Below are 26,320 nucleotides of genomic sequence, written 5' to 3'. Positions count from 1 at the left end.
AAGGTTGTACTTGAACTATGATGTGAAGAAAGCTAGGGACTTTAAGAGGCTGAGGAGAAGGAGGAATGTCTAGCAATGGGGGTTAGGAGGTAGGAAATAGAATATCATAGAGGGAGTAGAAATGCTATCAATCGCTAGGCTCAAGAGAAGAATGGTTAATTGGTATCTAAGTTTGTTTGCTTTTTATCTTTTAAAGCACTTTTCAGGTAAGATAGAAACTAAGACTATATGTTTTGTTTCTTCAAATAAAAATTATTTGAATGTTATTTTCCCTAAACAGCCATTACTATTCATCTGAGGGGAGTTCACCAATATGTAGGCTAGTGGGGAAGTCAATTAACTCACCTCCTTAAGTCTAGCCTCCACATATAGTTCAATCATTGACAAGTCTTCACAAACTTGTTTGTATGCCCCCTATTGGATAGTGAACTCCTTGAGAGCAAGAACTAATTTTTGCCTTTCTTTTGTACCCTCAGCACTTGGCATAATTCCTGGCACCTAGTAGGTACTTAAGAAAACTTCAGGGTTTTTTTTTTAAGTTTTCCCCCCTGTACTAGTTTTTCTGAATACTAAATTCCCCTCTGATTAAAAATGATCCCAATTCAGCTTCATGAATAGACTTCAAAATTCCTTATGCAGGTTCCCAAAAAGTCTGTGCTGTTGCTCAAATTTGTGTTGAATCCACTCATCCTCACTGATGGCTGCTTCTTTTTCTCTTTCACCTGCTCTTTCCTCAACTCTCTCCTGCCCCCACCCCCATTCAACTTCCTTTTCCATCTGCCCATAATGACAATGTGAAGGTGCAGGGACATAAACCTCTACCTCCAACAAGAACCACTCAGTCACCCACATTTACAGGTTCCCATGGGAACCACCCACAAGAAGGAGTTAAGGTGAAGGAAATTGCCCTTTGTCTGATGCCTAATTTATATTAGGCTATGCTTTGTCTCTCTTAGACTCCAGATGGTGGGTCAGTGATTACTGTCATAGCTATGTTAATTACTCAATTAAACCTGATTGGGAGAAAGGGACTTTCTCCAGATCCTTGGCCCCTTTTAATATTTGTTAACTTCCTTTTTTAAACTATTCCTTTTTGTTTTTATTTAGAGCCAGTGATTTTCTTGCCTCAGAGCTCACTGGCACACCAGAGTTGATTGGGCTCTCATCTCTTTTGACACCCAGCAGTCACTGATGATTACAACTATTATGTCCTGTGGAAAAGATCAGAAACCAAGCATTAATTCTATCAGGGGTACAATTTTAAATGGAGAAAAACTCCTACAGTAGAATGAAATAAGATATATTTACTTTAGTACTAAAAGGACTTGTGATTTCATTGGTGTGGGCATTTCCCTCCCACTGGTGTAGAACCTGACCCTTCTCTCCTTTAGAAGAGAGTCATTTTGAGTTGCTATGGATGTAAAAACTTATGAACTGGTATTGAATAGGATACTTACACACATAAAAACCATACACTGAGAAAGGACTCAAGTCCAAATCTCAGCTCTGTCACTCACCGTCTTGAGAGATTTCACAAATTGCCCACTTTCTCAAGGTCTCAATTTTCTCTTCTGTAAAAATAATAGAGTTTTAATTAGATGTTCATTCAGGTAAATTTCAGCTTTAAAGTTCTATGATCTTATGATCCAGTGCAGTGCAATTGAAAGAATATCCACTCAGGAGACAGAGAACCTGAGTTCAAATCCTGTCCCTTATGTTTATGTCAATGTAACCTCTGCAGGTTTAATTTCCTAGTAGCTGCTAGTCACTCCTTTTAACTTCTCCCTAATTACCTCACTATCTAACTCACCTCAGCTGCTTTTCCAAATCTTTTTATCTCTCCCCAAATTGTCCATGGCTCCCTCTCTTTCCATCCAATGGTTCTTGGCTGAGAACCTTGTCTATCATTTTACTGAAAAAACTGAGGCCATTCATCTGGGATCCCTCTCCTTAGCTCCTCCTCACTTTATGATACCTGATGTTCTTCTTCTGCCACCATCTCCCCCTTCACCTCTGTATTATTAAGAAGTGGCCCTGGGGTGGCCAGGTAGCACAGAGAATAAGAGCACCGGCTCCAGTGTCAGGATGACCTGAGGATCGAATCCCAGGCTCAGACACTTAGCACCCACCCAGAAACACCTGGCTGTGTAGCCTTGAGAAAGCTACTTAACCCCAATTGCTTAGTGGTGGCCAGGTGGCTCAGTGAGTAACAGCACCGGCTCCAGTGTCGGGATGACCTGGGGATCAAATCTGGGCTCAGATACTCAGCACCACACCCACAAATAACTGGCCGTGTAACCTTGAGCAAGTTACTTAACCCCTATTGCTTAAAAAAAAAAAGTGGCCCTTCTCTTGCCCAAGGCAAACCCACTTCATGCACAAGTGATCTCATTCTTTCCAGTCTTCCACTCTAGTATCCCTACTTTCCTACTTATTTTCAGTCTCTCCCTTTCTATTGGCTGTTTCCCTTCTGCCTCCAAATATGCTTGTCTCTCCCCTAGCCTCAGAATTCCCCTCACTCTATCCATCTAATGCCATCATCCATCACAAATATTGTCCACATGTCTCTCCTGGCTTCTGTGGCTCAGAGGATGCATCTCTACTTCCTTTTCTATCACACCCTTCTTAACTCTCTCCAGTCTGTCTTCCAACCTCATCATTCAATGGAAACTGATTCATTCAGCGGAAACTGCTCTTTGAGTTGCCAAATCATCTTTTTTCAGTCTTCATCCTTCATGATCTCTCTGCAGCCTATTACAGAGCAGAACCCACTCTTCTCTTAGATGTTTTCTTCTCTCTAGGTTTTTAGGACACCACCCTTTCCTCACTCTCCTCCTACCTGTCTGACCACTTCTTCTCAGTATCTTTTTTTTTTTGCTTTTTTGAGGGGGGAAGGCAGGGCAATTGGTGTTAAGTGACTTGCCCAAGGTCACATGGCTAGTAAGTGTTAAAGTGTCTGAGGCCAGATTTGAACTCAGGTCCTCCAGACTCCAGGGCCAGTACTCTATTCACTGTGCCACCTAGACACCCCTTCTTCTCAGTATCTTTTGTTGAATTGTCATCAAATTTAACTTCAGATATTTAATATCTGTGTGATCTTGGGCAAGTCACTTAAACCATTTGTCTCAGTTTTCTCATGGGTAAAATACCGATAATAATAGTTCCTACCTTCCAAAGTTGTTATGAGGATGAAGTGAGATATTTGTAAATTCTTTGGCACAGTACCTAGTACTTAGTAGGTACTACATAAATGCTGGCTATCATTAACTTCATCATCATCATCATCATCAGTTCCCAGGGATTCTATTATCATCTCTCTGGTGAGGATTCTCAGATTGATTGATCCAGCAGCTCTCTATAGACCTCCAGTCTCATATCTCCAACTGCCCCCTGCATAGCTCGAGCTGTATGGTTGTAATGTAATGCCAAAGAAAGGCAACTTCCCAAGGTTCAAAATACCAGCATAGGTGCTCTCCATTTTATTCAGTGACAAACCAAGAACAGAGAAGATCAAAACATGACATCATTCAAAATACAGTATTTACTAAGTGTGATTAAATAATCTCCAAGTACTGCCCCACCCCAGGACCTTACATTCATTCAATCAATTACGAAGTCCCTGTTCTAAATACTACTCCACCCCTAAGCTGTATTTTCATTTAGTCCACCACAAAGCCCCTCTTCTCAAATGGAGATTAGTTTCCAAACATAAGTAGTACATTCCTTTGTTCAACCATAGAACACAAAAAGGTCAAAAGTTCCCCACTCCTGGATCACAATTGAATCTACCCCAGAGTTACAACAAGTCTAAGCACAGCACTTAATACCCAAATGGAGGTCTTTTCTTCATCTTGACACGAGGCAAGTTCTCAGCAATCTTAGTTCCTGGGGAGACAAGGCTTAGCAAGGCCACAAGATACATTGCCAGTCCCTTCATTAATTCATCCTCTGTCTGTAGAACAGTCCTAGAACCCCTGAAAACATTAGCAAAACCCTCTTCCAGGATTTCTGTAAACATACAACAAGAAAATCCTTCTTCAGGGCTTCTGAACCAACAGAAAGGTTCCCAGACCCCTGCAACAACAGCACTGTCCTTCACCAGTGGACAATATTCACTCTGTCTGCAGGACAGTCTCCAGACCCCTGCAACAACAGCACTGCCCTTCACCAGTGGACAGTATTCACTCTCTGTCTGCAGGACAGTCTCAGGGCTTCTTAGCCAACAGCCAGGTTCCAGCACTTCTTCAACAGGACTGTCTTTCACCAGTGGACAAATCTGGCAAAACAACATCAAAACAGACAGACAAAGTACCAGCAAAACAGCCATGTCTCCTCAGTCCTTGGCAGCTCAGGGGGCAGGTCTCAAAAGTCCAGGGCAATGCAAAGTGGCCCCCAGCAATTCTCTCAGTCTCTCTCTGCCTCCACGAGGTGCTGCTTCCAAAAAGTTCTTCTGCCTCTCTCTTGTCTCTCCAAATCTATGTCACCAGCTCCTCCCAGTTCAGGACTCTCTTTTCACATCAACAAGTCCATCCCACAGGTGGGTTTAACAAGCTCTGGGTTTTAACACAATCAGTTTGAAAACCAAGCCAATACAGGGGAATCTTTAATTCCATTACTATCACAGTGGTCTATAGACATTTAAGCTCAGCATGTCCAAAAGTTGTCTCTTTATCTTTCTCCCACTTCCCAGTTCTCTCTCTTCCTAACTTTGCTACCAAGGTGCCACCAGCCTCCCAGTCCTCCAGGCTATCACCTCCTCCTTGATTCCTTGCCCTCTGTCATCCCCCTTATTTAATCTGTTGCTGAGGCCTATTGATTTTAGTTCTGGAATGTCTCTTTAATGCATCTTCTCTCCTCTGACACTGCCACAAACCTAGTTCAGGCCCTTATCATGTTACACCTGGATTATTGAAACAAGCTGTTGGTTGGTCTCTCCCCCTGCTTCAGTCTATCCTCCATTAAACTGTCATAGTGATCTTCCTAAAGTTCTGGTCTAACTATGTCACCCCCTCCTCCATGTAGGCCTATCCTTTCATATCTAGGATAAGATATAAAATCTGCTGGCTCCCAAAGCCCCTCTGTACTTACACTGTACCTTTCCAGTCATATACCTTCCCACCCTTCCTCCCTTCCCCATCCCCTAAGTATTCTTCAGTCCAATGACACCAGCCTCCTTGCTGTTCTTCAAACAAGACACTCTATCTCTCAGCTCGAGATATTTTTGGAGGTTCTCTCTCATGCCTAGAATGTTCTCTCTTCTCATATTCAGTTCCTGGCTTCCTTCAAATCCCAAGTAAAACCCTACTACTACAGGAAGCCTTTCTCGGTCTCTCTTAATTCTAGCTCCTTACTTCTGTTGATTATTTCCTCTTTATCCTGCATATAGCTTGTTTATGCACAATTGTTTGTCTTCCATGAGACTGTGAAATGCTCAAGGGCAGGTACCATATTTTATCTTCCTTTCTATCCCTCGCACTTAACAGTGCCTGGCACATTTGTTATTGTGGTTCAGTTATGTCAGACTCTTTGTGATCCCATTTGGGGTTTTCTTGGCAAAGATATTAGAGTGGTTTGCTATTTCCTTCTCTAGCTCAATTTACAGATGAGGAATGAGGCAAACAGTTAAGTGACTTGTGCAGAATCACACAGCTAATAAGTATATAAGAGTTTGTATTCAAACTCAGTAAGACAAATCTGTGTAACTCCAAGCCCAGCCATCTATCTGCTGAACTACCTAGTTTGCCTTTTCTGGCACATAATAAGTTATTAATAAATGTTTGTGGACTGATTGACTTATTTATTAAGGGAGTATATTTTAATAATTAGCTTCTGAGATCCTTTGCAATTCTTATCATTTAGGACTATGCCATAGGCAGAGTAATTGGTAGCCTAAAAGCCATGATCCAAAGAGTACTGGAAGGAACCCTCTTTATTAGGGGCAGCCAGGTGTCTCAGTGAGTAAGAGTACCGGCTCCAGTGTTGGGGTGACTTGGGGATCAAATCCAGGCTCAGATACTTAGCACCACACCCAGAAATAACTGGCCATGTAACCTTGAGCAAGTTACTTACCCCCGAATGCTTAAAAAAAAAAAAGAACCCTCTTTACTGCAAATATCTTGCCTCCTGATGTGCAAAGCTCCACCTCTGGATTATTCCTTTTAGTTAAGCTAGACTCCAGTTCTAAAATGTAAGTATTCTTGAAAGAATATCATATTAAAATAACAAGGTGAATGAGCTTTTAACTTGTCCAATAAGCTTTTCTCCTTGCTAGAAGGAATAAAAGGAACGACTGGGAGGAGGCATTGAGAGGGGTGACGAACACAGAAATTAGAAATGAAAGACACTGAACACCAGCTTTTTTTAGCTTCACAGTTTTAGCCAACATTGATCCTGAATCAAGCAGTTACATAAAGCTGAATCCTGAGCCACGGAAACAAAATTAACACATTTTCAGTGATCTCAATTAGTCTGCAAATGTCAGTCAATAAACACTTATTAAGTGCCTACTGTGTGCCAGACACTGTGATAAGTGCTGGGGATACAAAAAGAGACAAAAGAGAGACCCTGCCCTGAAAGAGCCCATAATCTAGTAGGAGAAACAAGCAAAAAATTACATACAAACATTCTACATGTAATGGAGGCTCTTGGATAGGATTTACAAGTATAATCCACATACATGACCAGTTTATGTACTTAATTGGAATATAAGGATAGACCTACATAGATGAGAAAGAGAATAGCTGTGACCAATGCCTGGAATGTTCTCACTCCTCACTTCTCACTCTGAGAATCTTCTCAAAATCTGAGGCTCAATTCAAATCACACTTTCTGCAATAGGCATTTCTCAGTCTGCCCAGCTGCTAATGCCTTCCTCTCTGAGATCAACTACTGGCTACTTTGTAGATGCTAGCTAGCTAACAGAATGGATAGAATGCTAGGCCTGGAATCAGAAAGACCTGAGTTCAAATCCAGCCTTATACTAACAGCTATGTCCCTGGGCAAGTCACTTAACCTCTGTTTGCCTCAGTTTCCTCAGCTGTAAAATAAAGATACTAATAGCATTTAACTCTCAGGATAGGTGTGAGGCTCAGATGAGATAACAATTGTACAGCATTTAGCATAGTGTCTAGAACACAGTGTTAAATAAATTTGAGCTATTGTTATTTTTGTTATTATTATTAATTTATGTTGTATGATGTATCTAGTTATTTACATGTTCTCCTCCTAGTCATTAGAATGTGAGCTCCATGATAGCAGGGGCTCTTTCTTTTGTTTTTTGCCCCAACACTAACTCAGTGTCTGGCTTTTGTTGTGTAGTCATGTTCAACTTTTCATGACGTCGTGGACCATAGGATACCAGGCCTTTCTATCCTCCACTATCTCTTGAAACCTGTTCAAGTCCATTTTTCCATGTGTGATAGTAATGGAATATAAAGATCCCCCTGTATTGGCTTGGTTTTCAAACTGATTGTGTTAAAACCCAGAGCTTGTTAATCCCACCTGTGGGATGGACTTGTTGATGTGAAAAGAAAGTCCTGAACTGGGAGGAGCTGGTGACATAGATTTGGAGAGACAAGAGAGAGGCAGAAGAACTTTTTGGAAGCAGCACCCTCGTGGAGGCAGAGAGAGACTGAGAGGATTGTGAGGGCCACTTTGAATTGCCCTGGACTTTTGAGACCTGCCCCCAGAGCTGCCAAGGACTGAGGAGACATGGCTGTTTTGCTGGTACTTTGTCTGTCTGTTTTGATGTTGTTTTGCTGGATTTGTCCACTGGTGAAAGACAGTCCTGTTGTTGAAGAAGTCCTGGAACCTGGCTTCTGGTTAAGAGCTCCTGAGACTGTCCTGCAGACAGAGAGTGAATACTGTCCACTGGTGAAGGACAGTGCTGTTGTTGCAGGGGTCTGGGAACCTTTCTGTTGGTTCAGAGCTACTGAGACTGTCCTGCAGACAGAGAGTGAATACTGTCCACTGGTGAAGGACAGTGCTGTTGTTGCAGGGGTCTGGGAACCTTTCTGTTGGTTCAGAAGCCCTGAAGAAGGATTTTCTTGTTGTATGTTTACAGAAATCCTGGGAGAGGGTTTTGCTAATGTTTTCAGGGGTTCTAGGACTGTTCTGCAGACAGAGGATGAATTAATGAAGAGACTGGCAATGTATCTTGTGACCTTGCTAAGCCTTGTCTCCCCAGGAGCTAAGATTGCTGAGAACTTGCCTCGTGTCAAGATGAAGAAAAGACCTCCATTTGGGTATTGAGTGCTGTGCTTAAACTTGATGTAACTCTGGGGTAGATTCAATTGTGATACAGGGGTGGGGAACTTTTGACCTTTTTGTGTTCTATGGTTGAACAAATGAATGTACTTTACTTATGTTTGGAAACTAATCTCCATTTGAGAAGAGGGGCTGTGTGGTGGACTAAATGAAGGTACAGCCTAGGGGTGAAGTAGTATTTAGAACATGGACTTTGTAATTGATTGAATGAATGGAAGGTCCTGGGGTGGGGTAGTACTTGGAGATTATTTAATCACACTTAGTAAATGCTGTATTTTGGATGATGTCATGTTTTGATCTTCTCTGTTCTTGGTTGGTCACTGAATAACATGGAGAGCACCTATGCTGGTATTTTGAACCTTGGGAAGTTGCCTTTCCTTGGCATTACGGTACACCATGACATTGTCTATCCATCTCATCCTCTGTCATCCTCTTTTCCCTCATCTGTCAATCCTTCTTACACCAGGGTCTTTTCCAATGAGTCTTGTCTTCTCATTATGTAACCAAAGTATTTAAGAATCAGTTTCAATATTTGACCCTCCAGTGAATAATCTGAATTAATTTCTTTAAGTATTGACTATTTGACCCACTTGCTGCCCTAGAGACTCTCAGAATTCTTCTCTAGCACCACAATTCAAGTGTGTCAATTCTTTGGGGTGGCTAGATGGTGCAGTGAATAGAGCACTGGCCCTCGAGTCAGAAGGACCTGAGTTCAAATTTGGCCTCAGACATTTAACACTTACTAGCTGTGTGACCTTGGGCAATTGCCCTGCATTCCCCCTCCAAAAAGAAAAAAAAGTGGGTCCATTCTGTGGCTCTGAACTTTCTTTATAGTCTAACTCTCATAGCTTGCTACTAGAAAAATTATAACTCAGACTATATGAACCTTTTTCAGCATGGTGATATCTCTGCTTTTTAGTATGCTGTACAGATTTGCCATAGCTTCCCTTCCAAGGAGCAAGTGTCTTTTAATTTCATGGCTGCAGTCACTACCTACAGTGATCTTGGAACCCAAGAATATAAAATCTGACACTGCTTCCATTTCTTCTCCTATTTGGCAGGAAGTGATAAGACCGCTTTAATAAAGGCTTGTTGACTAACTGACTGAGTTGTAGATTGGTGAGGATCTCTGAGGGCAAGATCTAGATAGGTTGGCCTGCAGAAACAGATAATGCAGGAAATGGATGTGACTTTAGAGTCACTACACATTAGGAAGGAAAACATGATTCAGAACATTTATATATCTGGAATAACTTATTGTCAGGGTCTTTATTTTGGCCATTTGTCATAAATGTTGTTGAAGCAAAGGAAAGGTGACCAAAGGCTAACACTAAAAGTATTGGAAGGGCTTTTGGGAGGTCTTCTCAAGCTAATGCCCAGAAATATCCCCTAGAGAGAAGCTGGGAAAGATTAGCACTGTGGTACAGAAATGGCTCCATTAGTCACAACCATACATTGCTCATTTTCTTTTTGGGGAAAAAAGTGAGAATCCAGCAGCATTTGCTATAAGCTTCTTTACCAGCCAGAAAGCTGCAAGAACTAGCATATATATTGAAATTGCCAAATGCTTGTCTTTTCTTCTCAATTCTTTTTGTGAGTCTTTCTCCCTATTTCATCACCTTCCTTTTCCTCCCTCCATTCATCCTGCAAAGCTTCTTTTTAGTATGGAAAGTGGTGAATAAACTAATTTTCATGAAGATGTTAGCAACTTTGTTACCCCAATCTGGGGGTATGTCCACTTAAAAAAAATTGTTTTTGATTGGTAGTGTTTTTTGTTATTAAATAATTTCTAAATATGTTCTCTCCCATTATTTTTTTTACCCAGAGAGCCTTTTCTTATAAAGGTTTTTTTTTTAATTTAACATAATTCAGTAAACAATTAGCTGTCTCTGACAATATGTGCAAGGTTTCACACTCAGACTCATCTATGAGAAAGGAATAGTAAAGATTCCTACAGTTATTGTTTCTAGCTACATCCTGTCAACAGTTATTGTAATTTTCTATTATATTCAATGATTATAATTCAGTTCACTTTTCCTTTATGAATTTAGATGTCCCATTTGCTGCACATTTCATTAGTATTGATATTAATTATGTGTAACTTAAGCATAATATAAATAATATTGCCTGATTTATATTTCTTGACATTGCAAATTTATTTTTTTTAATTTATTGGAGAGGATGAGTGCTACCTCTCTTTTTAAAATTTATTTAATATATAGTAAATTTTGTTACAGATATTTCATTTTTTAGTTTATTACATTAATTTTGATTCTTCATTAAATAGTTCCCAAACATGTATAAAAAATTAACATTCATTTTTTAAATTGAGTTCTAAATTGTCTCCATTCTGCACCTTGAGATGGCAAGCAATATGATATTAATTATACATGTGAAATTGTACAAACTTATTCCCATATTAGCTATGTTGCAAAAGAAAACACAAATTAAAATATAAGAAAAAGAAAAGAAGTAAAAATATATATGCTTCAATTTATCCTCAGAGTTCTTCAGTTCTCTCTCTGGAGATGGAAAGGATTTTTCATTATGGGTTCTTTGGAGCTGTCTTGGATAATATTCTTGATTAGAATAACTAAGTCTTTCACAGTTGATCATTGTTTATTGCTGCTCTTAATGTGCAATGTTCTCCTGGTTCTGCTCACTTCATTTTGCATCAGTTTATATATATCATATCATATTTTTCTAAAACTATCTTGCTCATCATTTCTCATCACACAATACTATTTCATCACAATCATATACCACAAGTTGTTCATTTATTTATCCAAATGAAGAGCAGCCTGTCAATTTCCAAATCTTTGTCTCCACAAAAATAGCTGCTATAAATATTTTTGGACAAATAGGTCCATTTCCCTTTTAGTTTTATAGCCTTTTGGGCATAATTACAACTTGCTGTCCAGAATGACTGGATTAGTTCACAATTCCACCAACAGCACATCAATGTCCCAATTTTTCCACATCCTTCTAGCATTAGTAATTTTTTTTTCTGTCATGTTAGCCAATATGATAGATGTGAGGTGATTTCTCAAAATTGTTTTCATTTGCATTTCTCTAAATAATAGTGATTTAGAGCATTTTTTCATGTTACTGTTGATACCTTTGATTTCTTCTGAAAACTGCCAGTTCATATCTTTTGAACACTTATCAACTGGGGAATGGCTCATATTTTTACAGATTTGGCTCAGTTCTCTATATATTTGAGAAATGAGATTATCAGAGAAACTTGCTGAACAAATTTTTACCCAGTTTCCTGTTTTCCTTCTGATTTTGGCTACTTTAGGTTTATTTGTATAGAAAATTTTGATTTCATGTAATCAAAATTATCCATCTTACTTTTTGTGATCCTCTTTATTTCTTCTTCTTTGGTCTTGAACTCTTCTCTTATCCAGAGATCTGACATGTATGTTTTTTCCATGCTCCGCTAGTTTACTTATGATAACACCCTTTATGTCTAAATGATTTTTCCATCTTGACCTTACCTTGGTATATGGTGTGAGATGTTAGTCCATGGCTATTTTCTTCCAAAATGCTTTCTAGTTTTCCCAGAAAATTTTGTCAAATGGTGAGTTCTTACCCCCAAAACTTTTATGTTTTGGTTGATCAAACACTAGATTACTATGGTCCTTTACGACTGTGTATTGTATACCTAATCTATTCCGCTGATCTATTACTTAATTAATCAGATTGTTTTGATGGCCACTGGTTTCAATAAATGAATGAATGAATGAATGAATGAATGAATGAATAAATAAATATTTAAATCTGGAACTGCTAGCTCACCTTCCTTCACATTTTTTCCATTAATCCCTTTGACACTCTTCACCTTTTGTTCTTCCAGATGTATTTTGTTATTGTTTTTTCTAGCTCTATAAATATATATTTTTTAGTATTTTGATTGGTATGAGACTAAATAAGTAAAATAAATAGAATTTTATTTTTATTATATTGCTTCAGCCTACCCATGAGCAATTAATCTTATTTTAGTTGTTCGGATCTGGTTTTTGTAATATGTTCAAATAGTCTCTGGATTTGTCTTAGCAGAAATATTTTATATTTCCTGTAATTATTTTAAATGGAATGTCTTGTCCTATCTCTTCTTTCTGGGCCTTGTTGATATTACATAGAAACACTAATGATTTATATGGGTTTATTTTATATCCTACAACTCTACTAGAGTTGTTAATTATTTCAGTGTTTTTTTAGTTGATTCTCTAGAGATCCCTAAGTATATCATCATATCTTCTACAGTGATAGTTTTCTTATTGTCTATTTTTACTCCTAAAATTTCTTTTTCTTTTCTTATTACTATAGCTAGCATTTCTAATACACCACTGAATAATATTCATGATAACAAAAATCCTTGCTTCACTCATCATCTTATTGGGAAGGCTTCAAGTTTTTCCCCCTTATAGATAATACTTGCTCTTGGTTTTGGATAGATTCTACTTATCTTTTTGAGAAATGCTCCATTGATTCCTATGCCTTCTAATGTTTTTAATATGGGTGTTGTATTTCTTCAAAAAAAAGTCTGCATCTATTGACATAATCATGAGATGTTTGTTATTTTTTGATATTGATATGGTCAATTATGTATAGTTTTCCTAGTGGTGAATTAGCCCTGGATTCCTGGTACAAATTCCACCTGGCCATAGTTGTGATCTTTGTGATATGTTGCTGTAATCTCCTTGCTAACATTTTATTTAAAAATTTTTCATCAATATTCATTAATTATTTGTTTTTTCTCTTCCTGGCTTAGGTATCAAAACTATATTTAATTTTTAAATACTCCTACTTTAGCTATTAAAAATAATTTATATAGTATTGGGACTAATTTTTCCTTAAATGTTTCATAGAATACAACTATAAATCTCTCTGGTCCTTTCTTAGGGAGCTCATTTAGGTTTTGTTCAATTTCATTTTGGTTATTTAAATATTCTATTTCCTCTTCTGTTAATCTGGGAAATTTATATTTTGACTAATATTTACACATTTCACTTAGCTTGTCAGTTTTACTGGCATATAAGTGGGCAAAATAACTCTTAAGAATTATTTTAATTTCATCTTTATTAGTGATACAGCCACTTTTCATTTATAATACTGCTAATTTAGTTTTCTTTTTAAAATCTAATCAATCAATGACTTATCTATCTTATTGGGTTTTTTCTTTTTTTTTCTTTTGTAGGGGGGAAGGCAGGGCAATTGGGGTTAATTGATTTGCTCAAGGTCACATGGCTAGTAAGTATTAAGTGTCTGAGGTCGGATTTGAACTCAGGTCCTCCTGACTCCAGGGCCAGTGCTCTATTCACTGTACCACTTAGCTACCCTATATCTTATTGTTTTTTCATAAGATAAGCCCCTTGTTTTATTTATTAGTTCAATGGGTTTTTTACTTTTAATTTTATTAATCTCTCTTTTTACTTTCAGGATTACTATTTTAGAGTTTAATTAGGGATTTTTTATTTGTTTCTATTCCAGTTTTTTTTTAGCTGTATGCCCAATTAAATGATCTATTCTTTCTCCTTTTAATTGAAATATACTTTTAGAGATACAAATTTTTCCCTAAGTGTAACACATCCCACAAATTTCAGTATGTTGTCTCATTATTGTCATTCTCTTTAACAAAATTTTTTATTGTTTCTATGATTTGTTCTTTAATCCATTCATTCTTTAAGAATAGATTACTTAGTTTCCAATTACTTTTTTTTGAGGGCAGTTGGGGTTAAGTGACTTGCCCAAAGTCACATGGCTACTAAGTGTCTCAAGTGTCTTAGGTCAGATTTGAACTCAGGTCCTCCTGACTCCAGGGCCAGTGCTCTATTCACTGCACCACCTAGCCACCCCTCTAATTATTTTTTAACGTATGCTTCTACAACCCTTTATTGAATGTAATTTTATTGATTTATTTGTGTCTTTATTTGTGTCTTTCTACATTTGGCTGTGAGGTTTTTATTTCCTATTATGTGATCAGTCTTTGTGAAATTCCCATGTACAGAAAAAGGTATATTCCTTTCCATTGTCATTTAATCTTCTCCAGTGGGTTTATATCTAACTTTTCTAAGATTCTATTAATCTCCATAACTTCTTTCTTATTTATTACATAGTTAGATTTATCTTGCATTCAGAGGGGAAAGTTGAGTTCTTCCACAAGTATAGTTTTATTCTCTATTTCTAGAGATTCATTTAATTTACAAAATTCAGATGCTGTGCCATTTAATGCATACTACTTCATTGTCTATGGTTCCTTTTCACAAAATGTAGTTTTTCTGCCCATCTCTTTTAATTAGGGTTTATTTTTGCTTTTTTAGAGAAGCTGGTTGGGGTAGTAGATAGAGTATAAGACCTGAAGTCAACAAGACTCACTTTCCTGAGCTCAAATCTAACCTTAGATACTTATTAACTATCTGACCCTTGGCAAGTAACTTACAGTTTCCTCATCTGTAAAATGAGCTAGAGAAAGTAATGGCAAGCTACTGTAGTATCTTTGCCAAAACAAAACCCCCAATTAAGTTATACAAGTTGGACATGACTAAAACAACTAAACAAGAACAACAATTTTTATTTTTGCTTTGTCTAAGATCATGATTTCTACCTCTGACTTTTTTTTTTCTTTAACTTAAGCATAATAGATTCTGCTCTGGTTCCTTATTTTAACTCAGTATGTGTCTCTCTGTTTCAAGTGTGAGTCTCATAAACAAAATATTGTTGGGTTCTGGTTTCTAATACAGTCTGCTACCTGCTTCCATTTTATGGGTGAATTTATCCCATCCATATTCACAGTTATGATCGCTAGCTGTGCATTTCTTTCCATCCTATTTTATTCTGTTTATCCTTTTCTCTCTCTTTTAATTTTGTCCCTCCTCTAAAGTTTGTTTTGCTTCTGACCATTGTATTCCTTTATCTTCTTTCCCTTTTATCACTCCCTTTCTTTCAGATACTTATTTTCATTCTGTATATGTCCATTTAAAAAATGTATTTCTCATATGCAGCAAATAATTCAGTACTGTTATCTTATTTATTCTGCCATTCTCCTTTACTTAATTAGATTGTTCAATCCATTCATAGTTAAGGTCATAATTACTAGGCTTATGTTTTTCTCCATTTGTTTCTTTCCTATTGAATTTTATCCTCCCTTCTTCTAAATTAGTACTTTGTTACTCTGTTTAGTGTTGCTTACACTATTTGTTGCTAAATTATTCCCACAAACTCTCCTTGCCTTCCTTACTGTCAATGATCTACCCTATGCCAACCAAGTTTCTTAATTTTTTTTTTTTAAATCAGCTAGCTAACCTTATTAGCTATCATGTATATTTTCTCCTTCTCTTTTGTCCTTTCTCTTCCCAGTCTAGCTAGGCACATAGTTTGAGATTTACCACTCTCTCCAACCTTATATTTAATTGCAAAATTTCAACAATCCTCTTTTCAAGAAATTTTTCTCTACTTCGTTATTCTCTTTATTTCTCTTCCCTGTTGTGAATTCTATTTTCAACTGGCTATTCCATTACTTGTTCTTTATTAATTTCCTCTATCCATCATGAGGATAAAATTTTTTGTTGCCAAATGTGAATTTCCTTTTCTGTCCCAAAACTGTTATTGTATTTATAGAAAATTTTCCTCCATTCCTTCTCCTCTTCCATACTCCATTTTCAAGCACATCAGTTCATAAAGTAAGCAATGTTAAAATGTGTAGTGTGGTATGGTGGGAATTACTCTGTTTCTTGAATCATGAGGCCTGTTTTATACTCTGCCCTCCCTAGTATCACTTACTACTTCTAAAGTCAGGTTACTCTAATTCTCTTTCTATGTTCCTTCTTACCATACATATGTTGTCTCTCCTAGGGTGGGCTTCAGTTTGGGAATTACAATCTAGGAGTGATGAGGTAGGCTCCCCAAATTTTCTCTATTTAAAACCCATTAAAAGGCTCATGTGGGAGGTGCCGCTGCTGCAGCCGCCACCGCCCCGGCACGGGCCGGGGCCGGGGTCGCTGCAGGGAGGCGGAGCCGCGGCGGCCGTTCTGGAGCCGGGAGCCCGGGGGCAGCATCCAGGACACGAGATGGCGGCGCAGCGGTACGCCTGCTGCAGGCCGGCTACCAGCCTGAGAGCATGGCGAACTACCTGATCAGCGGCGGCACCGGCTACGTGCCCGAGGACGGGCTCACGGCGCAGCAACTCTTAGCCATCGCCGACGGCCTCACCTACAATGATTTCCTGCTCCTGCTAGGATTCATAGATTTCACGGCCGAAGAGGTGGATTTAACTTCAGCTCTAACTCGGAAAATCACTCTGAAGACGCCATTGATCTCATCCCCTATGGATACTGTAACTGAAGCTGATATGGCCATTGCAATGGCTCTTATGGGTGGCATTGGTTTCATCCACCATAACTGTACTCCTGAGTTCCAGGCCAACGCGGTGCGAAAGGTCAAGAAATTTGAACAGGGCTTTATCGCAGATCCAGTGGTGTTGAGCCCCTCACACACAGTGGGTGACGTGCTAGAGGCCAAGATGCGGCACGGTTTCTCAGGCATCCCCATAACCGAGACAGGCACCATGGGCAGCAAGCTGGTGGGCATCATGACTTCCCGTGACATAGACTTCCTTGCCGAGAAGGACCATGCGACCTTTCTCAGTGAGGTGATGACAAGTCGGACCGATTTGGTGGTGGCGCCCGCAGGTGTGACATTGAAAGAAGCCAATGAGATCCTGCAGCGCAGCAAGAAAGGAAAGCTGCCCATTGTTAATGACAGTGATGAATTGGTAGCCATCATTGCCCGGACTGACCTGAAGAAGAACCGGGATTATCCCCTGGCCTCCAAAGATGCCCACAAGCAGTTGCTCTGTGGAGCCGCTGTGGGCACCCGGGAGGATGACAAATACCGCCTGGACTTGCTTACGCAGGCGGGTGCCGACGTCATTGTGCTGGACTCATCTCAAGGGAATTCGGTGTATCAGATTGCTATGGTGCACTATATCAAGCAGAAGTACCCCCAACTTCAGGTGATTGGTGGGAATGTGGTGACAGCAGCACAGGCCAAGAACCTGATCGATGCAGGTGTGGATGGGCTTCGAGTGGGCATGGGCTGTGGCTCCATCTGCATCACCCAGGAAGTGATGGCATGTGGCCGGCCTCAGGGCACTGCTGTGTATAAGGTGGCAGAATATGCCAGTCGCTTTGGAGTCCCTGTCATTGCAGATGGTGGGATTCAGACGGTGGGGCATGTGGTCAAGGCCCTGGCCCTTGGAGCCTCCACAGTGATGATGGGCTCCCTGCTGGCAGCTACCACGGAGGCCCCTGGGGAGTACTTCTCCGATGGGGTTCGGCTCAAGAAGTATCGGGGCATGGGCTCCCTGGATGCTACGGAGAAGAGCAGTAGCAGCCAGAAGAGATATTTCAGTGAGGGGGACAAGGTGAAGGTTGCACAAGGTGTGTCGGGTTCCATTCAAGACAAAGGCTCCATCCAGAAGTTTGTGCCCTACCTCATCGCTGGCATCCAGCACGGCTGCCAGGATATTGGTGCCCGGAGTCTCTCTGTCCTGCGATCCGTGATGTATTCTGGAGAGCTTGTTTGAGAAGCGGACGATGTCAGCTCAGATCTAAGGAGGCGTCCATGGCCTCCATTCTTACGAGAAGCGGCTGTACTGAGGACAGCGGTGGTGGCCGAGGAGGGGGTGGAGGAGTCCCCCGTGGGGCCCCCTCAGTCGCCGCGTCCCTCCGTAACTGAGTGGCCTGACTGGCCCCCATGGATTTGCACTATGGGTTCCCAAACCCTTGCCCTCCTGGGAGGGGAGCAGGGAACTGGAGTTGGCCCCATAGGAGGCTGTAGTCTCTCCCCCCCTTAACCCTCCTCCCTTCCCTTTGCACCAGGACTGCTCTCTCCGGGGGCCTGGAGAAAACTCAAGCCTCCTCTTCTCCCAGGAGCAGCTCGCTCCTCAGGTCCCTGTGAGCCCACCAGCCTGGTTGCCCAGGACTTGCGCCTGCCTCAGGTCTCTCTTGCTGCACCCTGCTCCTTTTCTCTAAACATGGGCTGTTTGTTCTGAGGCCCTAGCTCTGAGGCGGGGACGGTGGCGGCTCCAGGGAAGGCTCCTACCCCAGCATTCCTAGCTTCTTGTCCTGTAGGGTGCTTCCCACACCCCTCGCCTCACAGCGATTGGTGCTCTCCTTGGCCCTGCCTCCCCCTCTCCTCCGCTTACTCAGACTGTGGCTATTGTGGGCTTTTGCCCCCATGCCCAACCAGCCAGAGGAAGGTCTCTGCCCCCTTCCCCTGGTCCCTCAAGTTGCCCACAGGGACTTGGTCTTAAGTCTGTCCTCCCCAGAGGTGATGGGGAACAGAGACAGCAGAGAGGGAAGGCAATCCATTCAGTTTCATTCCCTTGCTGCTCCAGCCCATATCCCCTCTCCATCCCCAGCCACGGCTGAAGGCTTTAACTTTGCACACTTTTGGGCCACGGTTGTGTTGTGTATTAAATAAGCTGAATAAAGCAAGCGGGTCTCCAAGGAAAAAAAAAGGCTCATGTGTCTTTTCACAAAATATACCTCCCCCTACCCTGCTCTACGACAAGAATATATGTTAGTGGAACCCTTGCTTTCTGTTTCGGGGAAGGAATCATATTCTGTTCCCCTGATCACAGTGGTTCTCTTCCATTATTTTTACCCTAGACTCCTATGGTCCCTGTTCTTGTTGAAAGATTAGATTCTCCTCTACTCAGCTATGAATCTGGTTTAACACCTAGTAGAGTGTCATTTCCAGTTCACAGGGCCACAGAGTTAGAACTGGAAGAGAGACCTCAAATGCATCTAGTCCAAATTTTACAATTAATTTACAAATTTTACAAATGAGAAATTTTAATTTTACAAATGAGAAGAATTAATTTTGCAAATGAGAAAAGTGATACTCAAAAGGGACAAATGACTTGCCCAGAGAAAGTGGCTAAGTACAATCCTCCAATTTCTTCCTACCTTTTTCCTCCTTTGCCCTACTTCTTACTATGTTATCTCTTCCTCAAAACATAGTGATTCACTTATAAGGCATTGTTATATCTAATTCATCTTTTTCCCTTTCTCCTGATTATTTAAATTTAGCTTAAATCTTTAACCCTTAGGTCATTTTTTTACCTTTAATGATCCCTTTTTCTTCTTTTATCCCTAAATTTGATTTTTCTTCTTTTTTTTGAACATCAGACTGAAGAAGTTAGATAATTGATTTAGTAGTCTATTCTTTGATAATTGTTTCTCTCATTTAGAGTATTTGCAAGTACAATATGCTATTCACCTCTCTTCCTCTCAACCTCCCCTCTCCAACAATTTTTTCAGAAGCCTCTCTTATTGAATGGACTTTGTGTTTGATTTATTTAATTGATAATTAGATTTAGCTCAGCAAGACATGCGATTTTTTTATGTAGCTTGAACTCCTTTATTTAAAAAAATAATATACCATTTTATTAATTGTCTGATTTCTTCTGATTATATCAAAATCCTAGGTTGTTAGAAAATGACATTCTTTCATACCTTTCTTCTGGTTGCATTTTTTCCTGCAAGATTTGCTATTCATTATTGAAATTGTTAAATGTAACTATTACATGCATTTGCAGATTTAAGTTTAGAAATTTTCATTGGTAGCAGTCTATAGATCTGATTAATCAGTATTTTGTTTTTGGTATTCAAAAATTCATGGACTGTACTTATATTTTCTACCATATGTTATTCAAGTTTTTCTATGCTTCATGTTTATATGGAACACCTGCCATTCTTAAGTTATCTCTGCCCATTTTAATTTCAAGTTCAAATGCTTTGTCTTTTACATAATTTGTGCATTTTTAGTTGTTACAATTTGCTTTTCTTCTGCTAAATTTTCTTCCACTTCTTCATGGTTGTGTTTGGAATATATCAGTCTCTAATTCAGAGCCTTCACTTCTTTGCAGAGATTTTCCATGATGCTTTCCCCCCTGTTCTGGTATGTGTCTTCTTCAAGTCGGCATTAAGAACTCTGATTGCCAATCAGATTTCATCCCTAAAATTTTTCAAAAGTTTTATTTATTACATGAACTATTCTGGAGTTTCTCACTATTGTTCTGTGATCTCTAGGGATTCTTCAGGATTCACTTTTTCGCTGAGGAATGTTGGTTTATTTTCCTTCATACTATAACACTTGTTCATTGTGTTATTGCCCCCTTTTGCATTTTCTTTGTTGGTTTACCTGCTTGTGAACTGGATTTTCATTCTAACTTTCTTTCTGGGTCACTTTTGGTCTTTCAGCTTTTCTCATGCATTACTCATTCCTTGTCTCTGGCTTCCCTCCTCACTTTTCTGCTTCCCCTCTCCTTTGCTATATAGATCCCTCAATGGATCGATAGCTTCAGTCTCCTCACTATTGCATTGTGTAAGGGCCTGGGCTGTTTCGACTCATTATGTTCTGGGAAGACAAGCCTGGCCCCACCAAGGTTTCTAGTCCTTTTTCCTTTGGTCATGGAAGTTCTACCCTTCTAGCTAGGCCTATAATCTGTGGTACCCTGTGTCTTCTGCCTCATCTCCTGTGGTTGCTCTCTACTTCCTTCATGCAGCTGGGTAGAATCAGTGCCTGACTTCTCTTTTGTGATATGGGTGGAAGGGGGTGGTTCAGACTAAGTCCCTGCTGAGGGAGTACTAGGTAGGAGTTCACAGCTAAACCCTGAAACACAAACCTACAAGGTTGCCTGCACTGGTTGCATCTGGTTTGTGTTATGATCTGGGGGCTGGGGTGATAAGGAAAAAGAAATGAGTTGGAGTTCTAAGATTTAAACTTTCCTATGTAATTTCATGAGGTTTTACTTTGTTTTACTTTATACAGTGTTTCTGCCTTATCCTATGGATTCCGCTTCAGTTATTCTTTATCTGGGACATAATTACTTTTTCTGAAGAGTTTTGTTTATATATGTTTGCAGGAAAGAAAAATCACTCCACCATCTTGACAATCACATTACTTGGTAACTCCTTTTTTAAAGAAGAGCCTAAGAAGGGCAATGCCTAACTCAATGAAGGAACTGCTAATAATATATTAAGCAAACATTTGGGGAAAATAGAGTTGGGGTAGTAACCTTCCTAGTACTCTTGAAGTCATACAATGTAGGTAACTATAATACACACATATGCCTATACCTGCATATGTACATAATATATGTACACACACACACACACACATACGTGTGTGTTTCTATGTACATTTGCAATCTCCAAGACATGATGAGTACAACTATACCCCTCTGATAAGGTTGCCAATATGGAATCTCCCCTTTCCCTGATGTATGCACCCAGACCTTGGACATAATGAAATAAGACTTAGTTCATTTTGTACCTTATTAGAATTATGAGAAATTGCCTCCCAAATTCTTCCGGTGCAATTCTATTATGTAAACATATTTTATATATATGCACATATTTATATAAACATGCATAAATATATATATATATATATACCCATATATTTCTGGTGCATACATATTATACAGAGAAACATATGCACAGGAACATGTGTGTATATATATTTATATATAATGTTTATATATATATATGTGTGCACATATACACAAATATGTATTACTGCATTGCTATGTATATATATGTAATAGGCATACACTGAATGGATTTGGGCAGCAACTTAAAATACTGAAAGGGCCTAGAATGATCCAAAGAGAGCAGAGTAGCCTTTTCTCATGCCAGAGGTTCAAGACAAATGACCAAAAGAAAGGGGAACTTCTTTGCTGGCAATTTCCTGGTCTAGGTTGCCCATCAGGAGGAGGTGTACTATACTGAGAGCCTTAGTTTAGAAGATAAAGGCAACAGCATCCAGATGACATCTAAGGAGGAACAATCCTGGAACAAGCCATGAACTCTGGGAGCCAGAATGACTGTATGACAATTCTGGCAGATAGCAGTGAACTGGCAAAAACAAAAATGCTGACAGTGGTGGGGAAATGGTTTAAAGGCAGCAGATGGTGAAAGGATCAGACCCCAGAGAAAGGGAAGACAGGGACTGCCACAGAACTGGCTTCAGGACCAGTTTTCAAAGCCAGGATTTGATTATTTGATTAGTTATTGCTGTGGATTTTCAAAGACTGAGACAAAACCTCTCTAGGGGAGGGGAGGGGGAAGAAAACACTCCAAAGTAGGCTTCCAGTGAACCAGCATCCTACTTTCTTTTCTTCACATTAAAAAAATAAATAAATAAACCTGTTCTATTCTTAAATGCTCATTGTAACTTGATACTTGTGGGGAAATTTAGGACCCCTAGTGGAGAGTTAGAAATAATTCATATTGAGATACTATCTAGCTTCCCTAGAGGCAAAAACAAGCCATGTAGCTTCTATAGTAACTATTGAGAAACATGCAAGATTTAATCTGTTTCTTGTGAGCTCAGAGCTCCCATTCTGAACCACAGGTTACATATGTAAAGTCTGCTTTGCTAGAATAAGCACTAAAACCAACTTAGAATAGAAATTACCAAACTAGGCTGAAATGAGTCAGGTGAATTGGGTTTTCAGGGTGTTATTATTTCCTATTTCCTTGCTTGGGTGCAGGTAAGGAATAAGCTCTCTGCCCTATGTGGCTTCTGTAAACAATGCCATTGATTTTTGTAAGTCATTGCCTTTTCTTTCACTTATATACCTAAGGAGGGAGAATGAAGGGAGCCATGCTAGGGAAGTCACCTTGGGCAAGGGAAATTAATTTTGTGAATTAACTAATCCTGGCTCTTGAGCCCCACTCTCAATCTTTTACCCTCCAACCAACCTCCCTAAATTTTTGTACAGGCTGGACTTATATTTTCTCTGAAATTCAGTTGATTTCAATCTCAAATCCCCAAATTAATTTCAGTCCCAATTTTGATTTAGGGGAGAATGTCATTGTTTTTCCCTTTGAAACAAGAATCACATGGATTAAAAGGACCATATTCACCCTGAATTTGTAATTCCTCATAGAATTATAGAGAGACAAGGTCATGCAGTGGGTACAGGGTGCTGGACTTGGAGTCAGGCAGACCTGGTTTCCAGCAGAACTTCAGACTAATTAACTCTGTGACCTTGGGTAAGTTACTTACTGACTCAGGGCCTGTTTTCTCATCTGTAGAATGAGAATCCAGGTTGGAAGGTGTCCTTGGGAGTGATATACTTCCAACTGTCCTTAATACAGGAATCTACTCTATACTATGTGGGGCAGATAGATGGCTCTGTGGATAGAGAACCAAACCTGGAGTCAGGAAGACCTGAATCCGACCTCAGACATTTGCTAATTGTGTCAACCTCTGTTTGCTGACAATACAATAGAGAAGAAAATGACAAACCACTCTAGTATCTTTGCCAAGAAAATCCCATGAACAGCATAGTTCATGGGGTCATGAAAGGTTGGACACAACCAAACAACAACTCTACACTATCTCATGACCTTTAAAAGGTTCAAGAGAAACAATTTCTGGGTAGTTTAAGCATTTTATTACTAATGCCAGAATTGTAATTAAAAGACCAGCGTCACTCTTGAATGCTAAAAGCCCACATGGCAGAAGGCTCATGGTTTATGTGCCCTTGGAAGTGGGATGTTCTTGAGGGTGGTGATTAACTCTGATTGGTTAACAATTAATGAGAAAATGAATTTTAAAATGATGAACTGAGAGTGACATCATGTCAAAGTGAGACTATCCCTATGCTCAGATCACCATGAGCTGGACAATTTATTCAAAGTATTTATTCCCTGCCCATCAATTGGGGAATGGCTAAACAAGTTGTGGTATATGAATGTAATGGAATATTATTGTGCTATAAGAAATGAGGAGCAGATGGACTTCATATTTACCTGGACAGGCTTATACAAACTGATGCTGAGTGAGAAGAGCAGAACCAGGAGAAATCTGTACATAATTACAGACACAACGTATGTGTGATGACCATCTTTGATAGACTGGACTCTTCTCAGCAATGCAGTGATATAAGTCAACCCCAAAAGACTCATGATGGAGAGAGATGTTTACATCCAGAGAAAGAACTAGAAAGAACAGAGTTTGAATGCAGATTGAGGCAAACTACCTGCTCTCTGTCTTTTTCTTGTTTGATCTTGTTTCCTCTTTGCCATTGTTCATTCCATCCGATACAATCCTTCTTTAGAACCTGACTAATGTCTAATGCGAAACTATTTGCAGATCCTATACTTGATTGTACACCACCATGGGGGAGGGAGGGGGGAAGTCAGAAGGGGTGTAATGCGAATGTAAATTTTAAAGATCTTCCCTGCCCCTAGGCTAAAGTGCACCAGAAGCCTGGGGAGGGAGGCTTGTTTTTCAGAAGATACTTTTTGATTGGCCAGTGGGTCAAAAAGGTTGTTACATTCTCTGAGCCAGGAGAAGGCTATATAAGCACTGATGTGTAGCTTTGTTTTGGGACTCACTTTGAGAAGTGTTCTGTGATTTGATCTGAATTCTGGGAAGCCGTTTTGAGAGTCCCCCGGCTTTGAAAAACCCAGAATGTGGAAACCCAGATGTTGACTGGGTATGGATGTAATGGTTGGACAGTTTGGAAATCTGTCTACTTGATGTTTCTGTCTTGATAATTATGCCTGTATATTTTGAGGTTCAGGGTGCTGACCTTTTTGCCCTGAACAAGGTAAACGATATATGGTCTGACTGATTAAAGTAAGCTTGTTAACCCATTTTAAGTTGCTTTCCTTTAACAAAGCAGATCCAAGAACCTGTGGTAGCTGCAAACCTTGAGGACGCTTGGGGTGCTTGCTGCTACAAGGGGGTGTAAATTTGAAACTCAAGGAATTGTGGAATTGAATCCTGTAAACGGAAAGTAAACAAACAAATTAATAAAGACCAAAAAAAATATTTGTCCCCACCCAAACCCAATTAGAGCACAGTGGCTTCCCTACCTGGGTGGGGTCTGAACGAAATTGTTAAAGTTAGTTCAATCTCATTATCAATAATGTCCTTCAACAGACTGAACTTTTGAAATCTAGATGTTAGAAAAAAGGGGGGGAACTCTGGATCTCCCCAAATCATTGGTTATTAATAATCATTTCTCTCAATCTCCAGTCAATGGTTTTTCCCTGAATGCTACCAGTGGCTAGGAACTCACCTCAGAAGGCAGCACTTTCCTATTGCAGAAAGCTGGAATCCTTAGGAAGCTCTTTACTCTAAGCCCTAAATCTATCATTGGATCTGCTGCTTCCACATCTTCCATTTCTACTGACTATCAGTAAGCTCCATGTAGTTTCCTTGCTCCCAATTTTTTCTCACATAGCTTAGTTTTAAGACACATGGAAAAAATATATTTATAAGTTATTTTAGTCTGCAGCAGTTTGGCGTCTCTTTAATGATTATCTTTGCTTCAGACAATCTATGATTTATTACAAAGAAAACTAACACAAGGATTACATTGTTAATTTAAACCTGGCAAGTAGCAAGGAGTGAATTACTAAAGCATATTCATGACATTCTTGCAAGATGAAATCTGATATTGTCACTGAGCCACAAGACAACGTGAACCTGATTCTGAAGGCAATGTTTTATCATTGCCTAGTATACCATAGTGATTCTTTAATTATCAACACTCAAACACTTCCTGCAGAGCAGATTGGAGGAGCCAGAAATAGTACCAACTTGAAAATTAGCATTTTTTCTCTTAAATAATCAGGATGCTGCTATATTTATAGTTTTCATGGGACTGGTATCTTAACGAAGGTAGACTGATTTCACACACATAAATGAGACAATTTGTTGTGCCCCCTTATTGTGGAAAGTTCTCTCTACCTCCTCCCCTACTTTTTGCTCAATCTCTGAAATTTTCCATAGAGTAAACATCATTTCCCTTTCCCCTCTCCTGTGTCTCACCTCTTCTGACCCTAGTGATAACTGCACACTTGACTGCCCTTAAAAGCTTTCTATACAGCTTCCCAGCACTCTGAGACACTGGCAAATACTGGAGCTCATTAATTGGGGGAATTTAGAACTACACTAAAACTTTGAATATCTATCTATCTATCTATCTATCTATCTATCTATCTATCTATCTATCTAT

General features: G+C 39.6%; 1 protein-coding gene across 1 annotated transcript; it reads left to right on the top strand.

The window, feature by feature from the left end:
* The first annotated feature begins 16,345 nt into the window (after positions 1-16,345).
* Positions 16,346-18,790, top strand: LOC138142825 (inosine-5'-monophosphate dehydrogenase 1-like). The gene has a single exon (XM_069063865.1). The coding sequence runs from the start codon at positions 16,388-16,390 to the stop codon at positions 17,852-17,854; it is 1,467 nt and encodes a 488-aa protein (XP_068919966.1). The 5' UTR covers positions 16,346-16,387; the 3' UTR covers positions 17,855-18,790.
* The last annotated feature ends 7,530 nt before the right edge of the window (positions 18,791-26,320 follow it).

This window comes from Petaurus breviceps, unplaced genomic scaffold (genome assembly GCF_028583685.1).
Source record: "Petaurus breviceps papuanus isolate PSGF00001 unplaced genomic scaffold, PetGlider_PUasm1.0 90604, whole genome shotgun sequence".
NCBI classification, from domain to species: Eukaryota; Metazoa; Chordata; class Mammalia; order Diprotodontia; family Petauridae; genus Petaurus; species Petaurus breviceps.
The sequence above is the reverse complement of the archived record's forward strand: the minus strand, read 5'-3'. Positions and strand labels throughout refer to the sequence as shown.

Excerpts from the sequence above, each read along its gene's own strand:
- LOC138142825 (XM_069063865.1), top strand. The coding sequence starts at position 16,388 with ATGGCGAACTACCTGATCAGCGGCGGCACCGGCTACGTGCCCGAGGAC.